Raw genomic sequence first — 26483 nt, forward strand, 5'->3', positions numbered from 1 at the left:
TTTCACGATACTCCAGGAGCGGGACAGAGCGGTGAGAGACCCTTAAAGTTGGAGTTTAACCTAGAAAAAAAAATTGCAATAAAATATGTAGAAAATTGAAATAAACCCATTTATATATAAAATTCTTCCAGAGTGCTCCAAGCCGAGATTTTCTGCAGGACAGAGATCCCACTATCTTCTGGGTAAGATTTTAGGGGAAATTCCATTTGGGGTTAACCTTTTCAAAAAGGAAAAATTTCGATCCTTCCATTTTTTACATTTCAGTCCTTAACATTTGTGAAAATAAGGAGATAAAGAACCTTCGGACATTTTTCCATTTAAAAATCTGTTATTTCAAAGTTTTATTATTTTTAAAATGGGTAAAAGTAATATTCCACCTATTACCCATTCAAAAGAATTAAAAAAAAAATTACGATAAAAGATTGAAAGAGACCATTTAGCGTCTGACAAATTCCTCGTATTTCCATACGACATCATACATATTACTCAAACAATGCATAACAACAAAAAAAGATACAATTATTGAACTTACAATTAAAGTATTTTTGCAAAAACTAAGATTTTACATGATTGCTTAAAAAAAGAATAAAATACTAATAGACTCACACAACGGTCAACAGTGTCAACTACAACCCATCTTAGCCATTGATGATGGTTCCTAAAATTTGTTTGTTGCCTATTATATCCTTAAAAAGTGGAGAATGTTCTATTCACATGCCTACTGAATTTTTAGGAGAAAGGTTCTTCAACTGTTTATTTTCACAAACATTAGAAATTTACAGCAAAAATTGAAAGGTATTGGACCTATTTTCCATGTTTTGAAAAGGTTTAGGGGCCTAAAACGCATTTTCCGTAGATTTATTCTTCGTATTGACTATTGAGCGTTGCGCTTTCTTTTAAGTCGCCTCGTTTTGCTAATTGGGTTGTCTTTAGTATTGGAAAATAGCTTCTGATTTTGCCAAAAATTGCTTGATGTTGGAGTTAAAGGCGAGAAACTATTTTAATCCCTTTTTAGCTTTAATGTTTTGTGCTTTGATTTCTCTGCTGCTTTCTCTTTTGTTTTTGTTTTTGCTTTTTACTTTTAATTGAACTGAAGTTGGTGTTTGCTTTCTCTTTCGATTTGCGAGAGATTTGTGTTAATGACTATTTTGGGTTGGAAAATAGGTGTTAACTTTGTTGGTATGTGGCGTTATCTTGGTTGAACTGTTAATGGCTTTTCCCAACTTTCGGGTTTAAAAGGCGTCTTCTTATCAAATCAAGCATAGGAATGGTCTCAGTTTTGGGATTTCTGAAATCTTCTTTTGTATTAAGGTTTGCTTGAAGTTTTTGTTGATGATTGGTACGTAAGTGTTACGTCTTTGTGAATTGGGCAACTGGGATTTATAAATTTGACACCTAAATTTTGGATATTATGGTCTCTAATTTATGAAAATTTTCCCCATTTTCTCTTGTAAGACTTTGAATGATTTTCTCGGGCTTAGCCTCCAACATATTACCCATACTTTGTTGCAACCAGTTTACTTGAATTTCTGTTTGTTAACAATTTTCGAATTCTTTTCTCCAGCTCATTCTAACTTCTCGATTTGGGGCTTGGTTCATCATCATGCAGTTCTAAAAGGTGAATTCAGTTTAAAGATTGATATGTCGGTCTGTTAAGTTCTAATATTCTGCAGTGATTTAGGCTTCTTTAACTTTTCTGAGATTCATAGTAATTATTAACTCCGCTTTTTGTGAGGGGAGAGTTCTTTGGTATGAGGAGAGTGGGAAGTGTTAAGAGTTAGAGACGCATTTTCTAATTATAGCAATTAATTATGCAATTTGCGATTATGCTTTGTTAACCATCTCATCCAAAACTTAAGTGGTTAGACAGGGTTACATGTATTCATATAAATCTTGTCTTCAATGTGCTCCCAACCTGCTGACCAAATTCATTTTCTGATTAAATTTCTAACACAGTGTACAATTTTGATAAACATGTAGCGGGAAAACTTGCATTAGTCATATAAATCTGGTCTTCATATATCTTGCATGCCACACAGCTTATAAAATGTTGCAAGGTTTCATTTAAGGTTCAACTTGGAGTGGCTAGGTTTTTCAAGAAACTTGTTCTTTTGTTTTTTTGCAGGGTAATTTCTAAGATCGTCATGGATTCCCCTCAGTCAGTTGTGTCACCATTCAAGAGTTCTTCAATTTTTGCCGAGCCCGAGAAACAGAACACCAATCTTCTTGCAGAGAACCCTAGCCACTTATCAAGGGGATTTGCTTGTCAAAGAAAGGAAACCACAATGCGTAATGTAGAAGACTTCTTTGGTGTTTTGGAGGTTTGTATAAATCAGGCTAGAGATATTCATAACATCTGCATCTACCAAAATCAAGATGTTTATGCGAAGCTTAGTCTTACTACTGATCCAGAAAATACGGTCTCCACTAAGATCATTAATGGTGGTGGGAGAAATCCCATCTTTAATGAGAATCTCCGACTTGATGTTCGTAAAGTCGATTCCTCCCTCAAATGTGAGATATGGATGCTGAGCAGGGTGAGAAATTATCTCGAAGATCAACTTTTGGGGTTTGCTTTGGTTCCTCTGTCTGAAATCTTCCTTAACAACGGGAAGTTAGAGAAGGAGTTTTCACTCTCCTCAACTGACCTCTTCCATTCCCTAGCGGGTTATGTTCAGTTAGCTCTCTCCTATGTCGGAGCTTCACCGGAAGTGATTCCAAATCCTGCACCGTCCGCATCTGTGGCTGCAGATGCTGCTGTAGAGGACACAGAATCACAGGAATCGTGCCCGAGTGACTTTGACAAGATAGAGTTCCCTGATCCAAAGGTAATGAATGAGAATCATCAGATGGTTTCCGAGTATTTTGATATCCGAAATACAAATCTGGACGACGCCCATGGTTCAGACAACCTGGACATCTCTGGGACTGAAAATCACGTAAGCTCAGAGGTAGGTGATCAACTTGAAGAAAGCTTCTCAACAGGCACCATCGGTTTGACCCCATTTTCAAAGCAGAATCCTCCTCTAGGCAGTGTATCAAAGAATAAAGCTCCATCAGCTTCACTTCATTTGAGCTCGCAGTCTTCTGATACCCCTGGAGACTCAAAATCTCCAAATGATGAATACTTGTCACCTCCTAAAGACAATCGGAAGGAGAAAAATGCTGATGTTGGAGATACTGGGAGTAATGCGTTGGGGGGACCACCAAATGATACTTTTGCAAAACCTGTTGTCACTGTAAACATCGAATCAGAGCCAAAGGTGGTGCAGCAAGACATTGTGGATATGTACATGAAGAGCATGCAGCAATTTACCGAGTCTCTGGCCAAGATGAAGCTTCCAGGAGACTTTGAAAACCAGCCAACCAGCTCTGGCAATTCGAGTTCGGATCAGAAAACACCATCATCGAATAATTCTGGCTCTAAAGTTTTTTACGGGAGTAGAGCTTTCTTCTAAGCTTCCGTTTGATGGTTTATGGTAAACAGGTGACATGGTGATCCTCATCGAGACTTGCGCTTTTAGCAACATTACGTGCACGTTCGATATGTAATATTGATGTAGTTGACAAGACAGCGAACAAGACTTTAATTTCTTGTCATTCTTAATATTGCCTAATATTATATAATCCGCCTTATCAAACATGTTATGAGTGTATTGCTAAGGTTGTTACTGCACGCACATGCTTTAGATGATGGATCGATGACTTAGACTTGGATGAAAATAAGCTTTTTTCTGAGTGAGTCATCATATATTATCGAGATTTGTCGTCAAACTTTTGCAACTTTTGCCTTCGAGTTGATACTGAACACTGCATTATAGATCCTCTTTTCTGTGCTTGTCATTATGACATTAACCACTTTCAGTGGTCGTTGAAGGGTTTATCACATTGGGCAAAAGTAAACCATCCATTATTTTCTTTTGGCTGCTTGACAACATCTCCACTCGCAAAGATTTCGTCTGTCCAGAATCCTTCAACGTGCTTGCATAGTTGAAAGATAGCCTTGTCTTTTATCATTTCAAATCATTTAATCTCGAACCACGTGCGTTTTGCCCGAAATTTTACATGAAAGTATGCAGTTTGAGTAATTACCGGTTTTCACAAAGAATCTGATTCAACCTGATGCAAGAAGAAATTCATGAGTGATGTGATGCCAGAGCAGGCTGGACTAGGACGGTTGTCTTGTCGAGATTGTGTGTTATCCTATTTGTGAAGAATGGTGCTGTACTTACTGAAAAAATCATTCAGACATTTCACAGAATACACACAACAGTGGAGCTCACCTTAATAAAGTATTCACATGGGATCCACCCCCATATTACTCCCCTGTAGACCTCTGTGAGACAAGGCATTTTCCATCCGTGAAAATGGGTTCATCGGACTTGTAGTCTTGAATCACAAAAATATTGATCATGTCATTTTAATCATGATTGAACTCAACTCACTTTATACCTCTTCATAGAATATTCGTTCATATTGGGTTGTGTAGGAGAAAATAGAGCCGAAGATGTCTTTTTCCGTGAGGAAAAATCAAGACTCCAATGGTTGGGGAGGAAAAATGGAAAAGGCCAGTGGACAGCATTCTTTTAGGGAAAAAAAATTATTCTTTGGACCTTAACAAAATAAATTATGAACTTTGCTACAGTTACAGGTTTTATTTAATAGAATTAATATAAAGGAGACACCTATCTTCCTGTGATTGGCTTTTTAAAAAAAAAAAGCAGTCTACCTATATTAATTCTGTAACTTTAGAAAAATCCATAAATTATTCAATCTTTGTAATTTTTTAATTTTTAATAATGAATCCAACATGTACGGGTCCGGGCTGTGCCCACAAATTATGCCCACAGCCCTCACCCCATGGACACCTTTTGTCTCCTCTCTCCTTTTAAGGCACAGCAAACTTTAACCAATTTCTTGTACGTCACAACCATTGTTATACTAAAGTAAGGGTGTTGGACGAAAGTAATGAATCGTAAATTTAAATCAAGTAATGGTGTTAGAATCAATATCATATCATACTGAAATTCGACTTGAATGAATCAAATATTCAATATTTTATTAATGGGAGAACCTACACACGCTAGTACATCAAATAGAAGCTCACATACAATCAGAGAAAAATACAAGATGTCGCAAAAAGGCATAGGGCCGACGAAGAGTGAAATTGATAAGAGTATAAAAGGAAAATAAAAAATTCCCTACTTCATGTTGTACCAATGGAACCGTCTTGTTGAAGAGATTGCTCAAAAAATAAACTAGAATGGATCTTCCACAATGTATCCCGCAATCTGATTTTACATTAAAGGAACCTAAGTTATGCATAGAAACCAAATCTCAAATCTTCACAAAATCCCTCGAAACTGCTCTGTCTGAAGACGTATACTTTGAACAAGAACCTGGTTAGCTCTGTATAATGATACAATTAAATGCTATGAGGAATATGTAAGAAATTCACAATCCACATTTCTGAATTCTCACTTCTCCTGTTATTATCTTCAGACATCTGATACTTACATTTCCTATCCAGCAATTCCTGAAAAAGTAAATAATGAAACTATTTCAGAGATTACTAACCAACTTGTACAAGCATGAGTGCATATGCAGGATTATTGTAAGATCATACAAGGGACACATTAAAATCATGTTTGGCCCCCCAATTTCATAAAATTCATTTTTTCTCAAACTCATTTTCAACCACTAATTTCGTGGGATCCACAATTTTTATAAATTTTTCAATACAATTAACTTTTATAGAAAACTACTAAAAATGTGAATTTTAGCTGAACAAAACAGGGTTTAAATTTTGAAATGACGGCAACCTTGACATTTTTATTTCATAACTCAATTATCTTCGCCAGTTTAAGAATATTATTTATATCTTATTTATGTAACTTAATTATTGTACACACACACACATATATATCAAATTATCAATCATAATAAAGCCAAATAATAGAGTAAAGTCACATTTAGATAAAGATCAAGTTTAAATATAAAATTTAACCCTGAAACATTATTTATGTTCGATACACATGAACAACTTTCCTATACTTAGTTACTACCTATCTTTTATTTTTATTTTGTTACTTCATGCGATTCCATGGAGTGTACTTGTTTACACAAATATTGAGACTACACGCAATATAATAGTCAAAACTTTGTGGTACAGTAAAATACATGAAATTGAAAAGTTTTAACTAACATATTTTTGAAAATTTACCGAAATGTGGACAAAAAATTACAACTTTGATGTTTGGTATATCAGAAAACTATGAATAAGAAAGGGATAGATTACAAATTCTATAAAAGGAACTATTCCTATTGAATTTATTGGCGAATTAACAGGCGTAGACAATGATGTGCATTAAAAAAGTAACAATCTTGGTCATCCAAGTCTAGTTTAATAAGATGAGCTTAGAATAGTCATACAGCATTTTCATTGAGTCCTCGAAATAAGGTATTTGCAAATTTAGAATAAGATAGAAGTATAACCTCTTTTAGGTTGTCTATTTGCAATACTATAGTCAGTGCCATAATCCTCAGAAGCTTTAGCAGTTATATCATCTGTGTTTCCAAGTCCATAACCAAATGAACCAGAATTATCTAGGTCAGAAGATGCAGTTCGCCAAGTTGGATTGCCATAGACCGAGCCCCCATTAGATCCTTCATAACCACCACTCGATGTGGTGAAAGAAGACGTTGTGATTACACCAGTACCACTGTTTCGTCCAAATCCTCTTGTTCCCACCGCATAACTGTTTTCTCCACCCCTGTAGCCAAAAGAAGTCCCTCCAAGTGAGGCAGCAATAGGAGAAGTTCCCCAGTTTGCTCCGTTATTTCCAAAGACTCCCAGTCCACCACTTCCAGAATCGAAGTATGAACCAGAGCTGACATTAGTTGGAGAAGTATTTAAGCCACCATTTCCCCACACATTTCTAGATGGTGAACTTATAAAGGAATCACCCCTGCTTCTATTGGTGTTGTAACCAATAGCAGTATTATATCTGTTTGGATTACCACCAAAATAGGGGTTCAGAACCTGTCCATAACCAAGATTACTATTGAAGTTTGAACCCCCTCCATAGCCAGGATTCAACCTTTGCTCCACATTCATACCCATCCCATAAGAAGGAGAACCAAAATGCGTGAATCCAGCATGAGCACTAGCTAATGGACTGTACCTACCGTCCACCCTGACCCCATAGCCTCCAAGTGAGCTCAAATTGTATCCCTCAGCATAGTTACCGAGCATGGCTCTACTAAAGCCATAGTTGTACCCCGCAAAAGGACTCCGGCTGGGTCCCGGTGACAATTCTTTAGGAACTGCCTGCTTTACCTCAACCATCTTACCATTTAACTCATGAAAGGTTTTGTGCAACACCATAGCCACTGCATCCTCTGAATCATATGTTATGAAGCCAAAACCTCTTGGCCTTTGGGTGTTGTGGTCATACATTACTACGACATCTGTTATCGTACCAAACTGATCGAAGTAACTTTTGAAGTCACTCTCAGTGACATTTGATGCTAATCCTCCTACAAATATCTTTTTTGTGCGTCCAGGACTTGGTGATCCTTGAATGCTACCAATATTTCTAGTTATTAAATGTTGATCATCCCTTGGAATGGCTTTCTTTGCTTCCACCTGAAAAGGTGAAAGACAGTAAACAGTCCATACAGAGAAGACAATTTCGATTTTATCAACTCGTGAAGAATCGAAACTCAGGACCTTGGAAGTGCAAGGAGAGGAAACTTATCATTCTACATTTTCAGCTAAAAAGCTGCAGGTACTTAACCTGTTGCCCATTATTAAGTCAAAAGACTTGAATTCTATCTAATTTAAGCACAATGGCATTAAGGAACTTAAAAAATATCTAATATTGACCAATGCATATTGCTACATTTCATTATCGAAGGATTGTAATCTCTAAGGTATAAGCACCAAAATACTTACCGTTCGTCCATCAATCACGTGTTTCTCCATAATCACTCTTTCAGCCACTGCTGGATTGGCAAAAACTACAAAACCGAAGCCACGAGCACGACCGGTGGTGCAATCTCTCATGATCACTGCTTCCACCACTTTTCCATATGTTCCAAAATATTCTTTAAGACGTTCCTCATTAGTGTCCCAAGAAATCCCACCAATAAACAGTTTACCTAGATCCAACTCCATATTTTCTGCATCCGGTATTCAATTGCCAAACAATTCAATAATCTTCAATCAAACCAAATGATTTACAAACAAAAAAGTCGAAAGGCATAGATATAAAAGCAAATGTTCTTGCAAATTGAACACAGAATTTGATTACAATATAATGATAATCACAAATAACAATCAGATCATGCAAACGTGTGAATCAATTCAAGAACAAGAGGATTTGCACGCCATATATTAATTGAGTCACACAATACAGATATTCAAAAAATCCAACATAAAAAAAATAAATAGATCAAGTGCAGATGAAAATCCAACGACCAAGAAAAATCATACCTTATCCAGAAAATCAGGTAGGAACCCAAGCTCAGCACTGATAAAATAAGAAGTGGGCAATGTTGGATTTATTTTAAAATCATTGGATTCTTCATTCATCAATCAAGATTCAATCTCGCAATCCTGAAAATCCACAGTTCAGGTAAATCAATGACCCTCAAATAAAAATTGTTGATCAGAAACAGAACTAAAGATTGAATTTTTAATCAAATATATAAATTCATTTCCAAACCCACCATTTAAGTGAGAGAACCCAGATGAGAAAATCGGATTGAACCAAGATCTAAAAAGATTATACATAAATAAAAACAGAGGATGCGTTCGTGCTCTCACTCTCTCTCTCTTTAACCTTTTCTTCTTCTCTTCCTTTATTTTTCTTGGTTATTCCACTCCTTTCAAATAAATCAAAAGAAATGGAATTCCTAGCTGAGATTAGGGAGAGTTAAATATATATACGTGAAACATATAGCGAGAGAGAGAGAGAGAGAGAGGTTGTTTGTGTCAGTGTTAGGCGAACATATGATGTAAGAATATAAGGAGCTGCCTGACGTATATGATGAGCTTTGGAGTGTAATAAATTATAAAATATATTTAAGTAAAAATAAGTAGATATCAAATAAAAAACGTAAAAGTATAGTTTTGAGAGTTAATTGCTCTAATAGTCACTGAACTTTGATCCATGTCTTTGATTGATCAATGAAGTTTAAAATATCAAATTTTGGTTACTAAACTTATTTCAATGTCTTCGATTGCTCACTAAACTTAAGTCATATCTTAGATTATTCACTGAAATTTAAAATATTGAGTTTTGACAACTGAACTTTAGAAGTTACTCACTAGTATAATTGTTGAATTTTGAAAAATATCGAGTTTACAGTAGGTAATGTACATCATTTTTCAAAATTCAGTGAGTAATGTATAATATTTTTCAAAATTCAGTGAGTAATGTAGAACATTTTTCAAAATTCAATGGCAAAAGCTCAACATTTTAAACTTCAGTGAGCAATCAAAGACATGAACTTAAATTCAGTGACAAAAATTCGATATTTTAAATTTCAGTGACCAATCAAAGATATGAACTTAAATTCAGTGACCATTGGAACAATTAACTCTAGTTTTGGTTATATCCATTTTTCTTTAAATTTAGCTTGTATTAAATGTCTATAAGATAATTTTTATTCATGATAAAATAACTTTTATATCTTTTATTATCTACGTGTTCCTTTTAATTGTGAAACATAATTGAATCTTTACGTTGGCTTAAATTCAAGCACAACTCAATAATTGAAAAATTAAGAAAATACGTGATAAAAGACTAATGATGTTTAAGTAGCAAAGTTTTGAACAAAGCACTCTTTCTTATAATAATTTCGTATAAATGAGTTCATTATCGATTTTCATATATATCGACCAATTCACTAAATGCACAACAAATTCAAAGTTCTTTTGAATGCCTTTTACTTTAGCATGCAAAAGAGACATCAAGATGTGTTTGGCCATATACTTTCTATTCAAACCACTTCCACGTAGTGAATGTCCTTTATTAAGTTTTGGGGTGTCTGTGCTCCATTATTTGTGAATAATGTATTATGGAATGGTGATAGATGTTGAAACATGTGGTTAAAAAAGAAAGAATTTTTTTTTTAATTACGTGTAATATTATTTTAATGAAGAATGTGTGGTTAAAAATGAGTACTGTAGAAAAATAATGTGGTAAAATAGTAGACAAACAAAACCTTAATCAATTTAAACATATTAAGGTCATGCACACAATTTATTATTATTATTATTAGATTATAAATTATCAAACTTAATTTTTAATCACACATTTAATTTAATTCACAACTTTTATTCACTTTTAAACACAAATTTCACAAGACCAATCAATTTATAATCTCATAAATCTTTGTCAAACCGGGGCTCAATAAAATGAAATACAATGGAAAAAAATCAATTATTCCATACTTTTTGTTGACAATACTATACACAAACGATTACGATTGAATTTTTGGTTTGATTTCTTTTCAATTTTCACGATAGGTTCTTAGCATGAAACATTTTGTTGTTTTTCTTCAAGTGTTCCATTTTTGTATGGGAAATGAGATAAATTAGCTATACTTACCCATAATTAGGGGACTGGCGGCAGGAATGCTTTGAGGTAATGATGTCAATGGGTCGAGTCTAGTTGGCTCGGCCTTTAACCTCAAAAGCTCGGCTCGCGCTCGTGGCTTGTTTTCAACGAGTCGATTTTAATTTTGGACGAGCTCGTGGGCGGAGCCAAGCTTTGGCTCGCGAGCTTGGCTCGTCATTTTTTTTTCTTTTTTCTTTTTAACTAAAAAAATACCAATAATTTAATGAAGACACTTTTAAAAAAAATAAAAAGTGTTAAAAAAATGCAAATAATTAATGCATTTTAAAAAAATAATTTAATATATATATATATATATATATATATATTTTTTTTTTTTTTTAATTTCTATCATATTATAATTTTTTTATAAAGTATAAAATATTTATATAATGAAAACGAATTGTTTTTTAAAATACATTTTTTTCGATTTCTTTTTAAAGTAGCTTAGCATGAAACATTTTGTTGTTTTTCTTAAAGTGTTCCATTTTTGTATGGGAAATGAGATAAATTAGCTATACTTACCCATAATTAGGGGACTGGCGGCAGGAATGCTTTGAGTTAAAATACATTTTTTTCGATTTCTTTTTAAAGTAGATAAAATGTAAATCCTCATTCTTTATCCAGACTTGGGACTGGTTACATCAATTTTAAGTAGGCAGAGTTAAAAATTGTACACGAACAACTTGTTGTAATGTGTACAATTTTTAAAGAAAATTAAATTTAGCGATTAAAAAAATAAGAAAATTTTGATTAATATAATTAAATCAAATATCACTTACCCGACGACATGCAATTTCAGCGTATTTATCTTGTAGTCGAAAATGAGAGTTCTACCAATCCTTCACGCACATTAACGCTTCCAAAACATTTTCTTTTAGTCGGCTCCTGACAACGGTCAAAACCATTTTACCTGCATTAAACGTAGACTCCGAAGCAATAGTGTTATCCAGAGGTGTCAGCAGATCTTTCGCAATTTGCAAAAACAATTGGCCAATGTCTTTCATACTTTCGCCAAAATTCAATTACTTCTTCTGAACTTTTTTAATTGTTCTGTCTGTTGACATATTATGATTGAAGTAATCAATTAATTTGGCAGGCATCGCATTTTGAGTTGCGATCGATGTTTGATGAGATGCAAATGTAAACGATATGACACTAGATGAACATATTGTAGCTGCATCATATCTAAGTGTATTAACGCCTTGAAATAAATTCATTATTTCGGCATCATCTTCTTCAATTTCAGCTGAAGGAGTAGGTGCAGAGGGTACACGACTAACATTCACAGCCATTCTTTCCGCATATAAATCATACATTTCACATAATGTTTACTCTAAATTCTTATAGGTGATAAGTGTATCAAGTATTAAGATTTTATTGATTTGATCAATTACGTATTTAGTTCCCGTAATATTATAACGGGGTCCATTGCGCATACTAAAAGAAATAACATAGGCAATTTTTTCCAATATTTTCTATACTTTAATTCTATAACAATTATAATTTCACTAAAATCAGGATCATTTTTATATTTATGGAATGTTCTTGCAATTATATAAAGGCGTTTAAGTACCATATAACTTATGAGATAATAAATGTCCGATAAATTTTTTGTGGTCTCATAAAAAAATGTCAAAAATCGTTTAATTTTCAAAACTAAAACCCAATTGGATTCATTCAACATACCATCGTCATCGCTTCTAATGTATCTATTGTTATAAAAGTCTGTTATTAAATGTTTGAAACCTTCACATGACTTTAATAACAAGTAAGTAGAGTTTCATCTATGGCCTACGTCGCTTACAAATGTTTTAGCAGTCGCCACCCTTAGTTCGGCACAAAAATCTTCAAATATTTATTTTTTATTAGGAGAGATTGTAATATATACTAATGAATTCCTAATTCTTTGAAATTCATCATTTATATATTTTAAGCCATCTTGCACAATTAAACTCAAGATATGACACATACAACGAATATGAAACAATACCCACCAAAATCAGGTTGAAGTATCCTACACAATTTATCGACGATTACCTTATTAACACTAGCATTATCATAAGTAAAAGATTGAATTTTAGTCTCGCAATTATATTCTCTAATAATACTGATAATAATATTATATATATTATTAGCGTTGTGAAGAAACTCAATAATTCTAAAAACAATAATTTTTTTATGCATGCACCAAAGTGAGTCTATATAGTGTGCGATTGCAGCTATATATGCTCTTTTATTAATCTCTTTCCATATATCAGAAGTTAAAGAGATAACACCTCCATATTGTTGCAAATCTATAATTAATTGTTATTTTGAATTATTGAAATATTGTATTGTATCGGCATAAAAAGTGTTTTGACTTACCCCAACGTACTTTAATTGCATATATTTTTTCAGGAACGAGACGAAGTGTTGGTTGTCGACAATAGCCATAGGCAACTCAGTGACGACAACAAATTTTACCATTCCGGTTCGAGTATTATCCTCCGAATACACCCACGTGGATAGGGGTGAAGTCGTAGAATCGGGGCCTGGATGTCGGCAATAGCCAGAGGAAACTCAGTGGCGACAATAAATTTCACCATTCCGATTCGAGTATTGTCCTCCGAATACACCCACGTGGATAGGGGTGAAGTCGTAGAAGGTAGAACCGAGTCTGGACTGTCAAATTGCAATTGTGTTGACCAGTTAGAAGAAGTCCATGTCTGGCAGTACATGCTTTGTAGTGACGATTGAGATATGTGATACCAATTCTTTTTTGTCATAACAATTTTTGTTGACAGTATTTACATACTGCCTTAGATTCGGCGAGGCCAACGACGAGTTTTCCTATTGAAATCAATTTAAAGTGATTCCAACATTTTGCTTATTTTTTGCCCTTTCACTTTCCCCTCGCATCTGGGATGTTTAATTCGGCATCTTCGTTCTCATGTTTCGTTTTGAAAACGTTAATATTATCCAAATTAATTGGATTGTAGCTTTCATGGTCGTAAATGAGAACATCTTCAGGTATGGGTACGTCATTTAGACTGACAAATTCATTTGGAAATTGACTTTGCGGCGTCCTAGACAATTCCCCATGTGGCCCACATCCCGTATCGAATAAGCTTTCAACAAATGAGTGTTGATCCTTTTGTTTGATTGTTTATGATGAAATCCAAATATAATAACTAGTAAAAATAAAAATGTAGTGAGAATTGAGAATTAGATGAATTGAAATTATAATTGAATAAACTGTAAAAAATGAATCGATATTGTATATTTTGCACAACAGCACAAGAGAGTAAAAACTCGATAATTGATATAAAAAAGAGTTGAGAGGGTTGAGAAATGAGAAGTGAGAATGATGAGATAATTGATATGAAAAAAATGGGGAGTTAGGGAGGTATTTATAATGGAAGAGAAAAAATTCAGTACCGTTTCAACGACCCAAACGGTCACTTTATTTAAAAAGTGACCATTTTGGTCACTCGAAATAGACGAGCCACGAGCTGCTCGGCCATGGCTCGTCCCCAAACAAGTGAGCCCACGAGCGGGTCGCACTGTAGGTGAGCCGAATCCCGGCGATGCCTGCTCGGTTCGCATTAAGGCTCGTGATTTTACGAGTCCGAGCCGTCCACTAGCCATATTTCGTCGAGTCGAGCAACTTGTCATCCCTACTTTGAGGCTATGTTTGATAGTCCAATTTTTTCCATGAAAAATAAATTCCAACTTCCACTTTTGACTTGTTTGATTGATAATTTTTTTTAGGGAATTGATTTTCCCACTTTAGCTGCTACGTCAGCATTTTTTTGGGTTTCATGGTTTTTCAATAATGATTGGAATTGGTTTTCCATGTTTATTTATTTATTTTTAATTTTTTACAATTGAAACAAATTCTAGAAACAATTGTAAAAAAGGACATCTCTTAAATTGATAATTTTCATGTAAAACAAAGTCAAATGAATATCAAAAGATAGATTATTTTTTGTTTTATTGGAATTTTTATTTATTATTATTTTCTTTGGTAATGAAAACAAATTCTAGAAACAATTGTAAAAGAGGATATCCCTTAAATTGACAATTTTCATGAAAAACAAAGTCAAATGAATACGAAAAGACACTTTTATTTCAATATTTTTCAAATGAAAAATTATACTAATAAAACACAATAATTGACAAATTTCAGTAAAAAATTTCTAGACAATTCAATTCCTGTAATTCGTTTTATTTTAATTCAAATTTTATCTTTACATTCAAACAGATCGTAAGAGGACTATAACAAATTTTAATAATATTTTGTAAATTATTTTTGGGGACGAATTTTTTGTAGCGAAAATATAAATCGTAACTCTTATAACTGAAAATAAACCTCTATACATTTGCATATTTGCATGTGTATTTATGTTCTTCCATTCTTTCTTTCTTTCTTTCTTTTCTTTTTTTGTTTTTTTTTTTAATTACTAATCTTGAATTATGATAAGTTTCAGCTAAACCACATGAACAAGAATTTTTCTTTGCACCTCACTGAGAGGCTAGCAAAATGGTCCTACTTTTCGAATTGACTCCATCGCTCCGCGAGTAGGCAAGCTGCTTGGTGCTCCCTGGGTTTGATAGATTTGATACACACAGTTCCAAGTTTCAATTTTAAAATTCTTTCTCATAATGTATTATTTAATGGATTGACAAATTCAATAAGATTTTTTCTCCTAAATTTACTATCCACTAATTCTCTCGAACTAAGCTATAATAAAGATGAATTTTGCTACTCGTGCATAAAAATGGTACATAAGCAGTTACAAAAAGTGACGTAGAGTGAAAAGATTAGATAAAAAAGTTGATTGCATTTTAATTTGATAAATGATAGAATAATATGTGGACATTATGTAATCCCTTATATACACCTTGATATAAAGGTTCAATAAAAATTTACCTATTGACTCCAAATTTATTATCAACAGAGAAAAACCTAAATCTATTGGATATATTCAGCATGTGGGCATGTCTACATTTGAAGCACTGATGTGACAGCCAAGATTTCCATAATTTTAGAATGTCTGTCTACCATTTTCAAGTTAGTGGCAAGCGACTCATTAAAGTTCCAGCTGGATCTTTATTATATATGTGTGACAAAAGGAAAAAGCAATAATATTAACACTTGATTTTGCAACAAGATGCTTCCTGCTTTTGCCTCAAATTCTGTGATTTTGTCCGAGGAAATGTGATTATTGATAACAACTCAGGTATCAGCTTTATGGAAATAATGTACAGTGGAATTTACTTTAACATAGTGATTTCAAACGGGCTGAACCAAGCTGGTTTAAGAAAGGCCCGGAACAACCCATGCACGAACGAGCCTTGGTTGGGCCAAGCTCGGTTTTGCCACTTTCCGCGATTTGCTTGCCTATTAACAGATGTTGTTCACCGAGGACCTGCAGCAAATGCTCATAAATATTGTACAAGATTAGATACTAGAATAGATAAGATTTTTGACTTCTTTCTTCATTAATATGTTTGTGATTATCAAGTCAAGCTTATGAAACATGTCCATAACGCACATACTTCACTTGTTTGATTTTGATCCCGTGGTGGACAAAGTCTCTGGTGTCACAGAAGGGATTGAAAGACGATCGAGTTGGCTGAATTCGGAGGAATCCATGGACGAAGGCGAAAGACCTTCCATGGCACTCATGACCTCGGCTATCTTCTCTCGAACCTCAGCAATGGTTGGCCGCTCCCTTGGGTGATGCGATACACATTTCAGCGCAACATTCAGCAGAGGAATAGCATACATTTCATTCTCAGCAACTTCTTTGTCAAAGACTTCTACAGTCCATTCCTCTCTCACCTTGGATTTCACCCACCTTGGAAGGTCTATTCCATTTTTTTCGACAATGTTTCCAGTTAGTAGCTCCAACAGAATCACTCCAAAGCTAAATACATCAGATTTTTCAGTTAAACTTTTCTCCGGGGCGATATAACCTTTAGACTTATAGAGACAATCTCTACTGGGATCAAGAAATCTTGAATATCCATATTCACTTATAAGTGGTTCTTCTTCGTCGTTTAAGAGGATATTTGAGAGCTTAATGATACCATGAGGGATGATTTCGTCGTTATCAGGCCGATGATATATGAAGTTGAGACCTTCTGCTATCCCAGCTGCTATGGACACCCGAGGTTTCCATGGAAAATTTCTCTTGCCTTCAATATAGTCTGCAAAGGAGAAAGAATTAGCCTTATGAATGTATGCAGAGGATAGTTCTGATCAGAGATTTATGTTTTGGAATTGTTCAAAGTCAAATCAAATATATTCTTCAAACAAACTCCTTAAGTTTGCAAGTTTTACTTTATTCACGGCTTGCAAGCTCCTGAGTTCGTGCTCTTGGAAAATGAAAAAGAGGACGTAGCCCTCAACTTGAGGGTAAATGAGTACAAGTCTGTGTGTGCTCTGCGTGTTTTTGATTTGTTTTTCTTATTACTGCTTACGTAATTGGGATCAGGGCATAATCCATAACATTAAGTAGGAGAAAACTTGCTAAAATGTAACTAAATCACCATATGTTAACTTACTTTCTAACAGCGTTAGCAGGCTCTCATTCCTTTCGTACTTGTAGATCAGAAGTTTTTCCTTATCAGTAGAATGGTAGGCAACCAGAGGAAGGATATTTGGATGCTTCAAGTTTCCAACCTTTCTCATTGTCTGGCCAAACACCTCCAAGGATACCCTCAGTTTCTTCAATCTCTTGACAGAAAAAATAGCATCGTTCTTGAGTTGCACGATGTAAAGGCTGCTGCAGAACCCCTCCATTTTCAAGCCGGTCGTTGCTGTTAGAAGATCTTCCAATTTAAACCTTTCCTCCGGTTCAACAAAGAACACGAGCTCTGACTTTCTTTTTTGTGGCTGCACTTCATCCGCAGCTTTGATTGGAGGATTTTTCGATGAAGAATTAACTAAAACTGCCTTCTCTCGTGCTCGTTTAAGAGCTCTTGGTATCAAAAAGAGCAAAACCAGTAAAAGAATTACAATGCCAAGACCTAAACTTATCCAAAGACCCCAATTTTTATGCGACTTTGCATCAGGAGAGCTTTCTGACAGTGCTTTTCGAGGAAAATTTTCTTGAATTGCACTCGAATTTTTTCTGTTTTCTGTTGAATCTTGGGTTATAAGGGCATTTTTCAAGCACGAAAATGACCATTTTGACAATCCAAAGGTTGCAACTCGACCTGTGAATTGATTTTGGGAAATGTCTAGTCTCTTTAGATTCTTTAGCTTAGTAAGAGCAGTAGGTACTCTCCCACTTAAAGAATTCCTGCTTAGGTCTAAATATGTTAGACTTTTGCACTTCGACATCGACTCAGAAATAGTTCCCTTAATGCTATTTCCGGCTAAGCTAAGCACTTCCAAATTTAGTAGTCTGCATAGAGATTCTACATCAAGAATTCCTGTAAGGTTCAATTTCACAAGTCTTATTTCTATTACAGCGGTGCCTCCTGAATTGCATTTAACACCCTTCCATTTATATGAGCAGGGATGAGACATTATTCTGTTTCTCTCAATCCTCAAAACATTTTCGGGGTCGACTGCACGAATGAAATTTAATAACGTCGTGGATTCCGATAACTTACCTCCATTGCAGCTTGTGCCAAGTAGAGCAATAGATGCAATACTCACCAGCACCCTCAGATGCAGCACTAAATCCATTTTGCCGTGTATAAGCATGATCAAACACGTCTCGCTTATTTTTTCATAGGATCAGTATAACAGGTTCCATTGAATTAGTATGCTTTCGTGCAGTCTCGAAGCACACATGGAGAATATGATGTTCAGGAAATTAAAATTATGAACTTTCTGATATTTCCCCACTATGTTTTCTATGTCAGATAAGAAAAAATCTTGAGGTAAATTCCAAAAACTGCGTATGCATCAACATTCCTTGAGATATCCAATGCTTTTTACAGCGTATCCACCAAATATTTCTTTGTGATATCCATAAGATGCCAAGTCGCAACACTATGAAAACTTGCCAATGGGAGTCTTCCTTGATGTAATCAATGCTAGATGCATTCTGAAACAATAATTTAAATGATTTAAATTTTTAGACGAGATAGTTAAATATGATATGAAATGTATTGACTACCCAAGTGAAGGACACGCGTGTGAGCTTTAGAAGACTTACAATTCTTTGTTTACTATGACCCGGAATGGACTGACCGAGCAAGCTAAGGGGAGTCTCGGTGTTAATGGCCGAGTATGTCCATAATATAAGACAAATAGCTATATACGGAAAGTTGCTACTTTGATCTACAAGCAATCAAGGGATCATAGTAGATAAGGGTATTTTATTATGCCAGCAAGCATTTGAGATTCTGGTAGGCAACATCGTAAACAAGGAGACCTAGGAGAGATCGAGGTAGGTCATTTAGAACTTGGCGCGCATGAATACTCATTTTCTTGATTCGATACTAACGTGTTTTGTAAACTGTATTGGGCACGAATAAGCCCTCTATTTGAATTCCTTTCTAGTTGCTAAAAAAATATTTTTTTAATTCAAATATTAGTGCTTGTTTGGTATATATTTTGTTAATTGATTTTTTGATCGTTAGAGATAAAGTTGGTCCTATTTGTGAGAGAATAATTCAAAAATGACGACTGGAATAGTGAAATAACGGTAAAAAAAAATTGATGTTAATTAGATTCAAATCTATATCAAACATGCTCTTAATTCCATTTGTTGACATGCTAAAAGTGCAGCCCAATTCAAATAGCCCAAAGAATGAAACCCAACTGGGCAATTCAGGATAAAGGTCCAAATAGGGTTATTAATGAATGCAGTGGAAGTCACGAACGCGGTAACACCATCGCCCAAACTTACAAAACGCTCAGGATCTGAGCGAATCAAATGTCTTACAGTCGCCCAGAGTTATGATCCGATTCTCGCCCAAACTTTCGAATCGCCTAGGATCTTAGCAAACATGAGATGTTACGGTTATCCAAAAGTGCAATTATCGAAGCAGTTATTGGGTAATCTTATCACGTTCCACGATTCAAGGATGTTCAGTTGAGGACGGTTGAACGACAAAGAGTAATGACAGCAGTTAGAGACGGCAGTTCCACGATAAGTTGGCCACCACGAAAAAAGTGGGCAGTTATAAAACAATTAAGTGGTTTCTAAGCGGTTGATCACAAAGAGAGCATCAAAGGAATATAAAAGGAAGAAAAGACATAGAGCAAAGGATCGAGTCAAACACTCTCAAACAGAGAATATGTAATTTCAATTTCTTAGTTTAGACTTAAAACATTTCTTTTCAGTACTCGTGTGCTCGAGCCCCTTAGAGGCATTTCTGTTTAAGTTCCAATTGTAAAGTCATTGCCAATAAAACACCCATTTTTGAGGCTTTGTCTCAAGAGGTTTGTCCCTTGCACAATCGTCTGATCCCTTTTAATTGTTAGCGACTACCCGCGCGAAATAATTTGGCACACCCAGTGGGACATTGGTGTTTGGTGTTGAAAATACAAAAGGTGAAACAGTATGCCTCAAAAATCCGATAAGGAAACAGCAAGCCAGGGAGGAGTCCAGTCTATGATCGGGCGATATGAGGAGTAGCATAGCTCTCCACGAACAGATGGACAGGATCAGAGCAATCACAGTCGCTACGAACTAATGACAGAGTTGAGTCCTCGAACCATGCGTGCATTACTCGGAGAACTCACACAAGATGTCGTTGAACAGATAAATCTACGAAGTATTCATAATATGAAAAGATTTACCCAAAATGGGAATGCACATTATGATAACATGGCCAAACAACTGAATACTTTGAACGAAATAATGAATAAGTTGGTAGGCCAAATTTGTCAGTTAGTTGTGCCTTTTATAAATCACTTTCAAACTAGGACAATTGTGGGACATCATCCCCCAGTCCTAAGTTTGAATCAAGGGGTAGAACCACCTTTTGATCCCTCTACTTCAAACCAGGGGGGTGGTGCAATGCCAAATCAGAATAGTGGCATTAGTACGTCTAACTTGGGGGGTAATCCAAATTTAAGAGATAATATCCTAAATAATGGGCAGAATACCTCACGTGTTAATGAGGGAATAAATGTTCAGGCTAATAGTAACAATGACCCAAATCATGGTAACTTTGTTCCCAATCAAGGGCCAAACATCAGGCCTCAAGTAAATCAACCGGTCAACCAACCTGTAGGGATTCCATAAGACCCCAACATCATGTTGAGGAATCAGATTATGGAAATCGTACAAGACCAGATGGCTTTCGGAGTACGTCCTGTCATTAGGCCGACTTACACAAAGCCATATCTTAATTGGGTAGACCAAGCATATCCGTGGCCTAGAGGGTATAAAGTGCTAGAATTCTTACTGTTTACCGGTTTAGGAGAGGTGTCTACTCTAGAACACATAGGGCGATTCACACTGCAAAGTGGTGACGTAACTGATTACCATAAAATGAGGCTATTCCCTAGTTCATTAACAGGAGTAGCCTTCTCCTGGTTCATCAATTTGCCAGCAAACTCTGTTCAAACATGACAACAATTGGAGCAATTGTTCCACGCTCAGTTTTATAAGATTGAATCTGAAGTTACTTTGGCCGATTTGGCAAATCTACGTCAAATACCAAACGAATGGGCAGAAGGTTTCCTTCAAAGGTTCAAAATAGTAAGAAGTAAATGTTTTGTACCTTTGCTCGAAAAGGAGTTTGTCAAAATCGCTCAAGGTTGTCTAAGCTTTGATTTGAAGAAAAAGTTCCAAGATAAGGAATTTCCTGATCTTTTCCAATTGAGCGCAAACGTGATTAGGTATGAACGATTAATAAGAGAGGAAGAACAAATGAAAAATTCCAGCAAAGTGACTTATTATAGAGACCCAAATTTTGATGTTCATACCATTAACGACGAGTATTACGATCAAACCGAAACGTGTTTGACCGAATTAGTTAAAGGAGACACATATACTTGTCCTATAATGGCTAAGCCTAGACCGTCAGGTAAAGATGAGCCTATAAAAGATGAAAACATAAAGGCTAGAACGTTCTCGTTCGATGTAACCAAAACTGACCTTATATTTGATAAATTATATAAGGATAAACAGATAAAGCTGAGTGATAAGCATAAATTGCCAAGCCCTGAACAAATTAAGGGTAAAAAATATTGTAAGTGGCATAATGCATAGTCACATTTGACTAACAATTGTTTGGTTTTTCGCCATGTGTTACAGGATGCCATTGAAAAATGACGAATTACGTTCGATGATAAGAGGAAGATGGCAGTGGATGAAAATCCTTTTCCACAGCCACTTGGAGTGAACATGGTAAAGTCTGGTTTCAGAAACAAGTTGCCAAAATTCAAATTGGTTAGATGATGGAGAAGAAGAAGCTGGACCACATCCCAATGTCTTTGAATGTATCAAAGGAAAGGAGCCCAAAAAGGATGAAGACGTCCTATGTGCAAGGTGCAAAAAAGAAGTGAGTGCAAATGCAGAGAAACTAGGGATATGGCAGCATCACCATTGCTCTAGTTTTTTCCCAAACGCTTAGCTTGGTAGAGGGTAGGGTACAACGTTCTATAAGGGACCACCTTTTGAGAGGCAGTTCAAGCCAGTAAATAATAGAACAACATTCAGACCGCAACCTTGCCAACCAAATGTATGGCATTCGTTCCAGTATAAGGCTGGAAAGGCGATACATTTCAACGAGATGACTAGAACCCAACAAAGGCGTTTTCAACGGAACTATGGGCGAATGATGAGGCAACAATAGGGAATGCTACGTCTAAAGGCACCTAGACTACTCGAGGCAGCCAATCAAAATGTTCTCAAAGACAGTGAAGAGACTGGGACAGGCGAACCTATGGAAGAATTATCAGAGACTTCTTCTGGAAGGTCAAAGTTTGAGCGAGATAGAAGGGATGGAGAAGATCCAGATCAGCCCCTTACCATTCACGTTACCTCCTGTCGTGGCTAATAACTATTTACTATCCAATGAGTTTAAGAATAAAGAGAAGGGAGAAGAAGAAAGGGAGGATAACGAAGAAGAAGCATGCATGCTGGAATATGAAGAAGGCCAAACTTCTAGAGAGGCCTACAATGGTGAAGAAGATGATGGTATGACAGACATCAAAGAAGAAATAGATCTAGAGGTAGAAAGAAGAAAAAGAGGAGAATCATACAACACTCTGTTGAAGCAACTGCATCGAGAGGGAGTTCGTGAAGTAGACTTATTGGGAGAACCATTTAGGCATTCCTTCGATTTTTATGTGCTGTACGGGACGCCCAAAAAGAAGAAGAGAGTGCCTCGCTCTGAAAAGTATGGATCACCTCCAAGAATAATGCCCCCTCCCACAAGTTGGGTAACTGAAGAATAAGCATTAGAAAACAGTAAAAAGGAAATTCAAGAGATAGAGGCTCAGTGCGATATGCTGCACGTTGACTTATCACAAAAGGGTAACTCGACGGGGGACAAGCAGGAAGTGGAAATAGGTGCTGCCGAAAAAGTTATTTTCAAGCGACCAGCCATGAAATTGACCAAACACTTGAGACCATTGTACGTTAAAGCTCTAGTTAACGGCATACCTGTGACAAAAGTGCTTGTCGATAATGGAGCAGCTATAAACACCATTCCATCTAAGATGATGAGGAAATTCGCAAAGACAGAAGGAGATATGATCCCAACGGAAGTCATCCTGACGAGTTTCAATGGAGGAGCAATTTCAGCCAAAGGGGTTATGCCATTGGACATAACTATATGAACAACTACTAGGACCACAGTCTTCTTTGTAATAGATGGTCCTACTAGTTACAATGTGTTATTAGGAAGAGATTGGATACATAGAAGTCTCTGTATACCTTCATCGCTCCACCAGTGCCTAGTTTTTTGGAATGACAATGGCGAAGCATAGGTGGTGCAGGCCGATCATAGGTCTTTTGTCACAGAAGCAAACTCAGTAGAAATGTTCAAGTACGAAGGAAATTATAGACCTGTCAGAGTAGTCCAAGATGGAGAACAAACTCAGATTGTCGCGCAGAGTGAAGAGCCATTTTCGGTGGATGCACTCACTGAAATGTTCAGTCAGATGAGGCCAAATATAGTGGCCTTAGAGGAGCCAATAATTGGTAAAAGAATAATCAAGGAGTTTTAAATGAGTGGTAAGCAACAAAGACAAATGGCCGATATTCAGGCTTTCAAAGCCAAATTAATGGCTTTCAATAAAGAATGCGAGGACAAGACGAAAGAAGCAGCAGCCTTGAAAGCATTAAGAGACAAATTGGAAATGTTCGAGTTGGAACAAAGTATTGGCCGAGAAGTCAACAAGGTGGATTGTTTAGAAGAAGAAGTGCTTACAAGGGATTTGGACGACGAAGTGATAAGGATCGCCAAACCTGGATACGCTCAAGCAAAAGACCCCCTGATCAAAATCAACGATCATATAACCATAATCCAACACGTATGTTCTAAGGTTATAAACACATCTATAGGCCATTTCAAAAGTTATACAAGACAGGACCCCCAAAATACGACACAATAGAGTGTAAGCTCAAAACAATAGCCCACAAAATAACCCTACAGGTCGCCATCCATGTACATTGATCTTTGAAATCCCGTAAGAGCTCCACAGCTAGCCGTGCCCTCTACATAGTTCCATGCTCACCTACAATGCAAGAACTACACAAGCCAACGCTTAGTAAGCAAGAATCATGCATGTCATGAGTATGAGTAACAAGGATATGTGACACCATGTCATTTACTTTAAACATCATGCTAAAGATGCATCATATTCCAATATTCATCAAAGTCAACTCGAAATTATTTCATTTGAAATCTTTCATTTCATTGGGCCCTTGACCTACCAACTATGCACCGGATAGAGCTCTGCATAATATTTATATCAATAATCAAGTGGCCAATATGAAATTGACACCGGCGAGTGGACCATCCTCTCGTGACCGCTAGAGGCCCATTCCCTAACTACCCCTATGATCACCCAAGAAGTCTCCCACCCGGCAGCGCCAATAATCATAACAAGGGCATAGTCGAGTGGTCCGCCCTCCCGTGATTACCAAAGGCCCATCCCCTGTCTACCTTTGCAATCACCCAGGAAGTATCACCCGCGATGCCAAACGTATCACATAAGCATGCCTCACATGTCTCGATGCCCTAGTAGTGGTCAGTAAAACATTTATAAAGAAAACTTACTTTGAAATCATGTTTCGCATGCAAAGTTTTCAACCATGATCATATGTTGTGCATGCCAACGAAAATGCTCATGAATGACATGCTTAATGGAAGTTGATGTCAATGTATTTTGCAACCACATACTCAATGATCATAATCATCATATAGGGTACAACGAGCTTTCTTATCAAAGTGTGAAAATATCCTAACATCACTATACCACAAATGCTAGGTTCTTGCATCGTAGTTGCAAATAGATTTTTACTTACCTTTTTGTCCTCGTGTGTGCACAAGCTCCTACGGAGATTATATCACTTTCCTTTTTCACTCAACATCGGAAAATCATCTGTATTACCATTTAATATTAAAGACAATCCTCCATTTAATAGCCTTAACACACACAAAATCCCAAAATACTTCCATTCACGTCAAAATAATTTAAACGAATTCATTATTCAAGTTACTAACGGCATTACAATCTCGTCCCATAAGTCTCATTTTTCCTCAAGTCCAATTACCAACATCAACGTCATCCAATTGTTTTCAACAACCTAACACTCCTTAGAATCTATTTTCTAGGCCCAAGAGATAATTAATTTACATGTAAAGGTTGAAATCATATTAAACACATAAATGGACAGAACCTGTTTTTCAGGTTTCATCACCGTCCAACTACTTTTCCAATCCGTTTTCACCCCCTTATCCATATCCAATGACTCCCAAATTTTTACCACATTTCTATAACATGTATGTGAAGACAATAATGCTCTAAAGCCGTGACAAATCAAGTGTTCTCAGCATCAAAATAGTCCATTTCCAAGAAGTCAAAATCAGGCAGTTTTCATTGTGACAGCTTTTGGTTTCCATTTTATTAGCATGTCATCAAACAGATTCCAGGCTATTAGAAGACCATTTATATCCTTCTAAATCCCATATAACAAAATTCATTTACATAGATACAAGTTATATCTTCAGTATTATCCAAAATCAAAGTTTAAACCATCCAAATTCATCAATCAACACATCTCTATTCCTGTTGGTTTCTTTCAGGTTCTTGTACTCAATTACCCCTCTCTTTTGCCATCATAAAATCATAAAAAACCCTTATACTTAGCCTCAAGTAAGTTTATAGTTTAAACGTATTATAAAACAAGCAAAAGAACTAAAGAAAAACTTCAAAACAGTGAGCTAAACTCACCTATCCAGAAATTCAATTTTAGCTCCTTGTTTCTGCTTCTCTCTTTTCCTTTTTGCTTTCTCTTTCAATCCGTGCTAAATTGGGGATAATTTGTAAGACTAAACATGTTGTTAGGAGGTGTATATAAAGTCTTCAAGATGCTGGAGACATGACTCTTCTTTAAGGATTAAGAAAATGTGGGGTGCAGCCAAGTGTTTAGCATGAGGTGGTCTTTTCCTACTATATTTGACTTTTCTCTTGGACTATTTATTAAGGAGTAGGACATGAGATTGATACCTTAAGGTTGGGTGTTAAAATGATAAATATTAAAAGCATGAGGTGGTCAATAGTAAAAAAAAAAATCTGATTTTATATCTATCTTTGAAGGTATAAATCAAGTATCTTGGGCTTATGTTAATGCGTTTACAATCCATTTCACTTGCCTTAAGATCCCAAAATATTTTATAGAGCTAATTCCTCAATCGTTCATTTAATTACTTACCCGATTG

At 35.8% G+C, this 26483-nt stretch overlaps 3 protein-coding genes and 1 long non-coding RNA gene across 5 annotated transcripts; 1 reads left to right on the forward strand and 3 right to left on the reverse strand.

Annotated features, from left to right (window-relative positions):
* Positions 1-888: 888 nt before the first annotated feature.
* On the forward strand, positions 889-3646 carry LOC111368814. Of its 2 annotated transcripts, none has more exons than XM_022990277.1 (3): positions 889-987; positions 1565-1618; positions 2126-3646. In XM_022990277.1, exon 3 carries the CDS (start codon positions 2145-2147, stop codon positions 3456-3458), a length of 1314 nt encoding a protein of 437 aa, XP_022846045.1. In that variant the 5' UTR covers positions 889-987; positions 1565-1618; positions 2126-2144; the 3' UTR covers positions 3459-3646. The 2 variants fall into 2 exon arrangements, with proteins under 2 accessions (XP_022846045.1, XP_022846046.1); XM_022990278.1 differs by lacking the exon at positions 889-987 and adding an exon at positions 1073-1339.
* A 1351-nt stretch (positions 3647-4997) lies between these two features.
* Positions 4998-8994, reverse strand: LOC111368816 (heterogeneous nuclear ribonucleoprotein 1-like). Its single transcript, XM_022990279.1, has 5 exons — positions 8734-8994; positions 8498-8620; positions 7958-8184; positions 6496-7648; positions 4998-5536 (listed from the first exon to the last, which is right to left on the reverse strand). The coding sequence occupies exons 3-5, from the start codon at positions 8177-8179 to the stop codon at positions 5523-5525; spliced, it is 1389 nt and encodes a 462-aa protein (XP_022846047.1). The 5' UTR covers positions 8180-8184; positions 8498-8620; positions 8734-8994; the 3' UTR covers positions 4998-5522.
* Positions 8995-15804: 6810 nt separating this feature from the next.
* LOC111368434 (probable inactive receptor kinase At2g26730) lies at positions 15805-18679 on the reverse strand. Its single transcript, XM_022989659.1, has 2 exons — positions 17181-18679; positions 15805-16823 (listed from the first exon to the last, which is right to left on the reverse strand). The coding sequence occupies exons 1-2, from the start codon at positions 18328-18330 to the stop codon at positions 16171-16173; spliced, it is 1803 nt and encodes a 600-aa protein (XP_022845427.1). The 5' UTR covers positions 18331-18679; the 3' UTR covers positions 15805-16170.
* A 5391-nt stretch (positions 18680-24070) lies between these two features.
* Positions 24071-26090, reverse strand: LOC111368435. The gene is made up of 3 exons (XR_002697982.1): positions 25996-26090; positions 25067-25143; positions 24071-24273 (listed from the first exon to the last, which is right to left on the reverse strand). It is a non-coding gene; the product is annotated as an uncharacterized LOC111368435 (long non-coding RNA).
* Positions 26091-26483: the final 393 nt, after the last annotated feature.

Source organism: Olea europaea, chromosome 19 (assembly GCF_002742605.1).
Source record: "Olea europaea var. sylvestris chromosome 19, O_europaea_v1, whole genome shotgun sequence".
Taxonomy (NCBI): Eukaryota; Viridiplantae; Streptophyta; class Magnoliopsida; order Lamiales; family Oleaceae; genus Olea; species Olea europaea.

Coding starts and splice junctions, on each gene's coding strand:
- LOC111368814 (XM_022990277.1), top strand. CDS start 2,145: ATGGATTCCCCTCAGTCAGTTGTGTCACCATTCAAGAGTTCTTCAATT.
- LOC111368816 (XM_022990279.1), bottom strand. CDS start 8,179: ATGGAGTTGGATCTAGGTAAACTGTTTATTGGTGGGATTTCTTGGGAC. Junction 7,649..7,957: donor ACGTGATTGATGGACGAACG/GTAAGTATTTTG, acceptor TCACCTTTTCAG/GTGGAAGCAAAGAAAGCCAT.
- LOC111368434 (XM_022989659.1), bottom strand. CDS start 18,330: ATGCTTATACACGGCAAAATGGATTTAGTGCTGCATCTGAGGGTGCTG. Junction 16,824..17,180: donor CCTGCTAACGCTGTTAGAAA/GTAAGTTAACAT, acceptor TCTCCTTTGCAG/ACTATATTGAAGGCAAGAGA.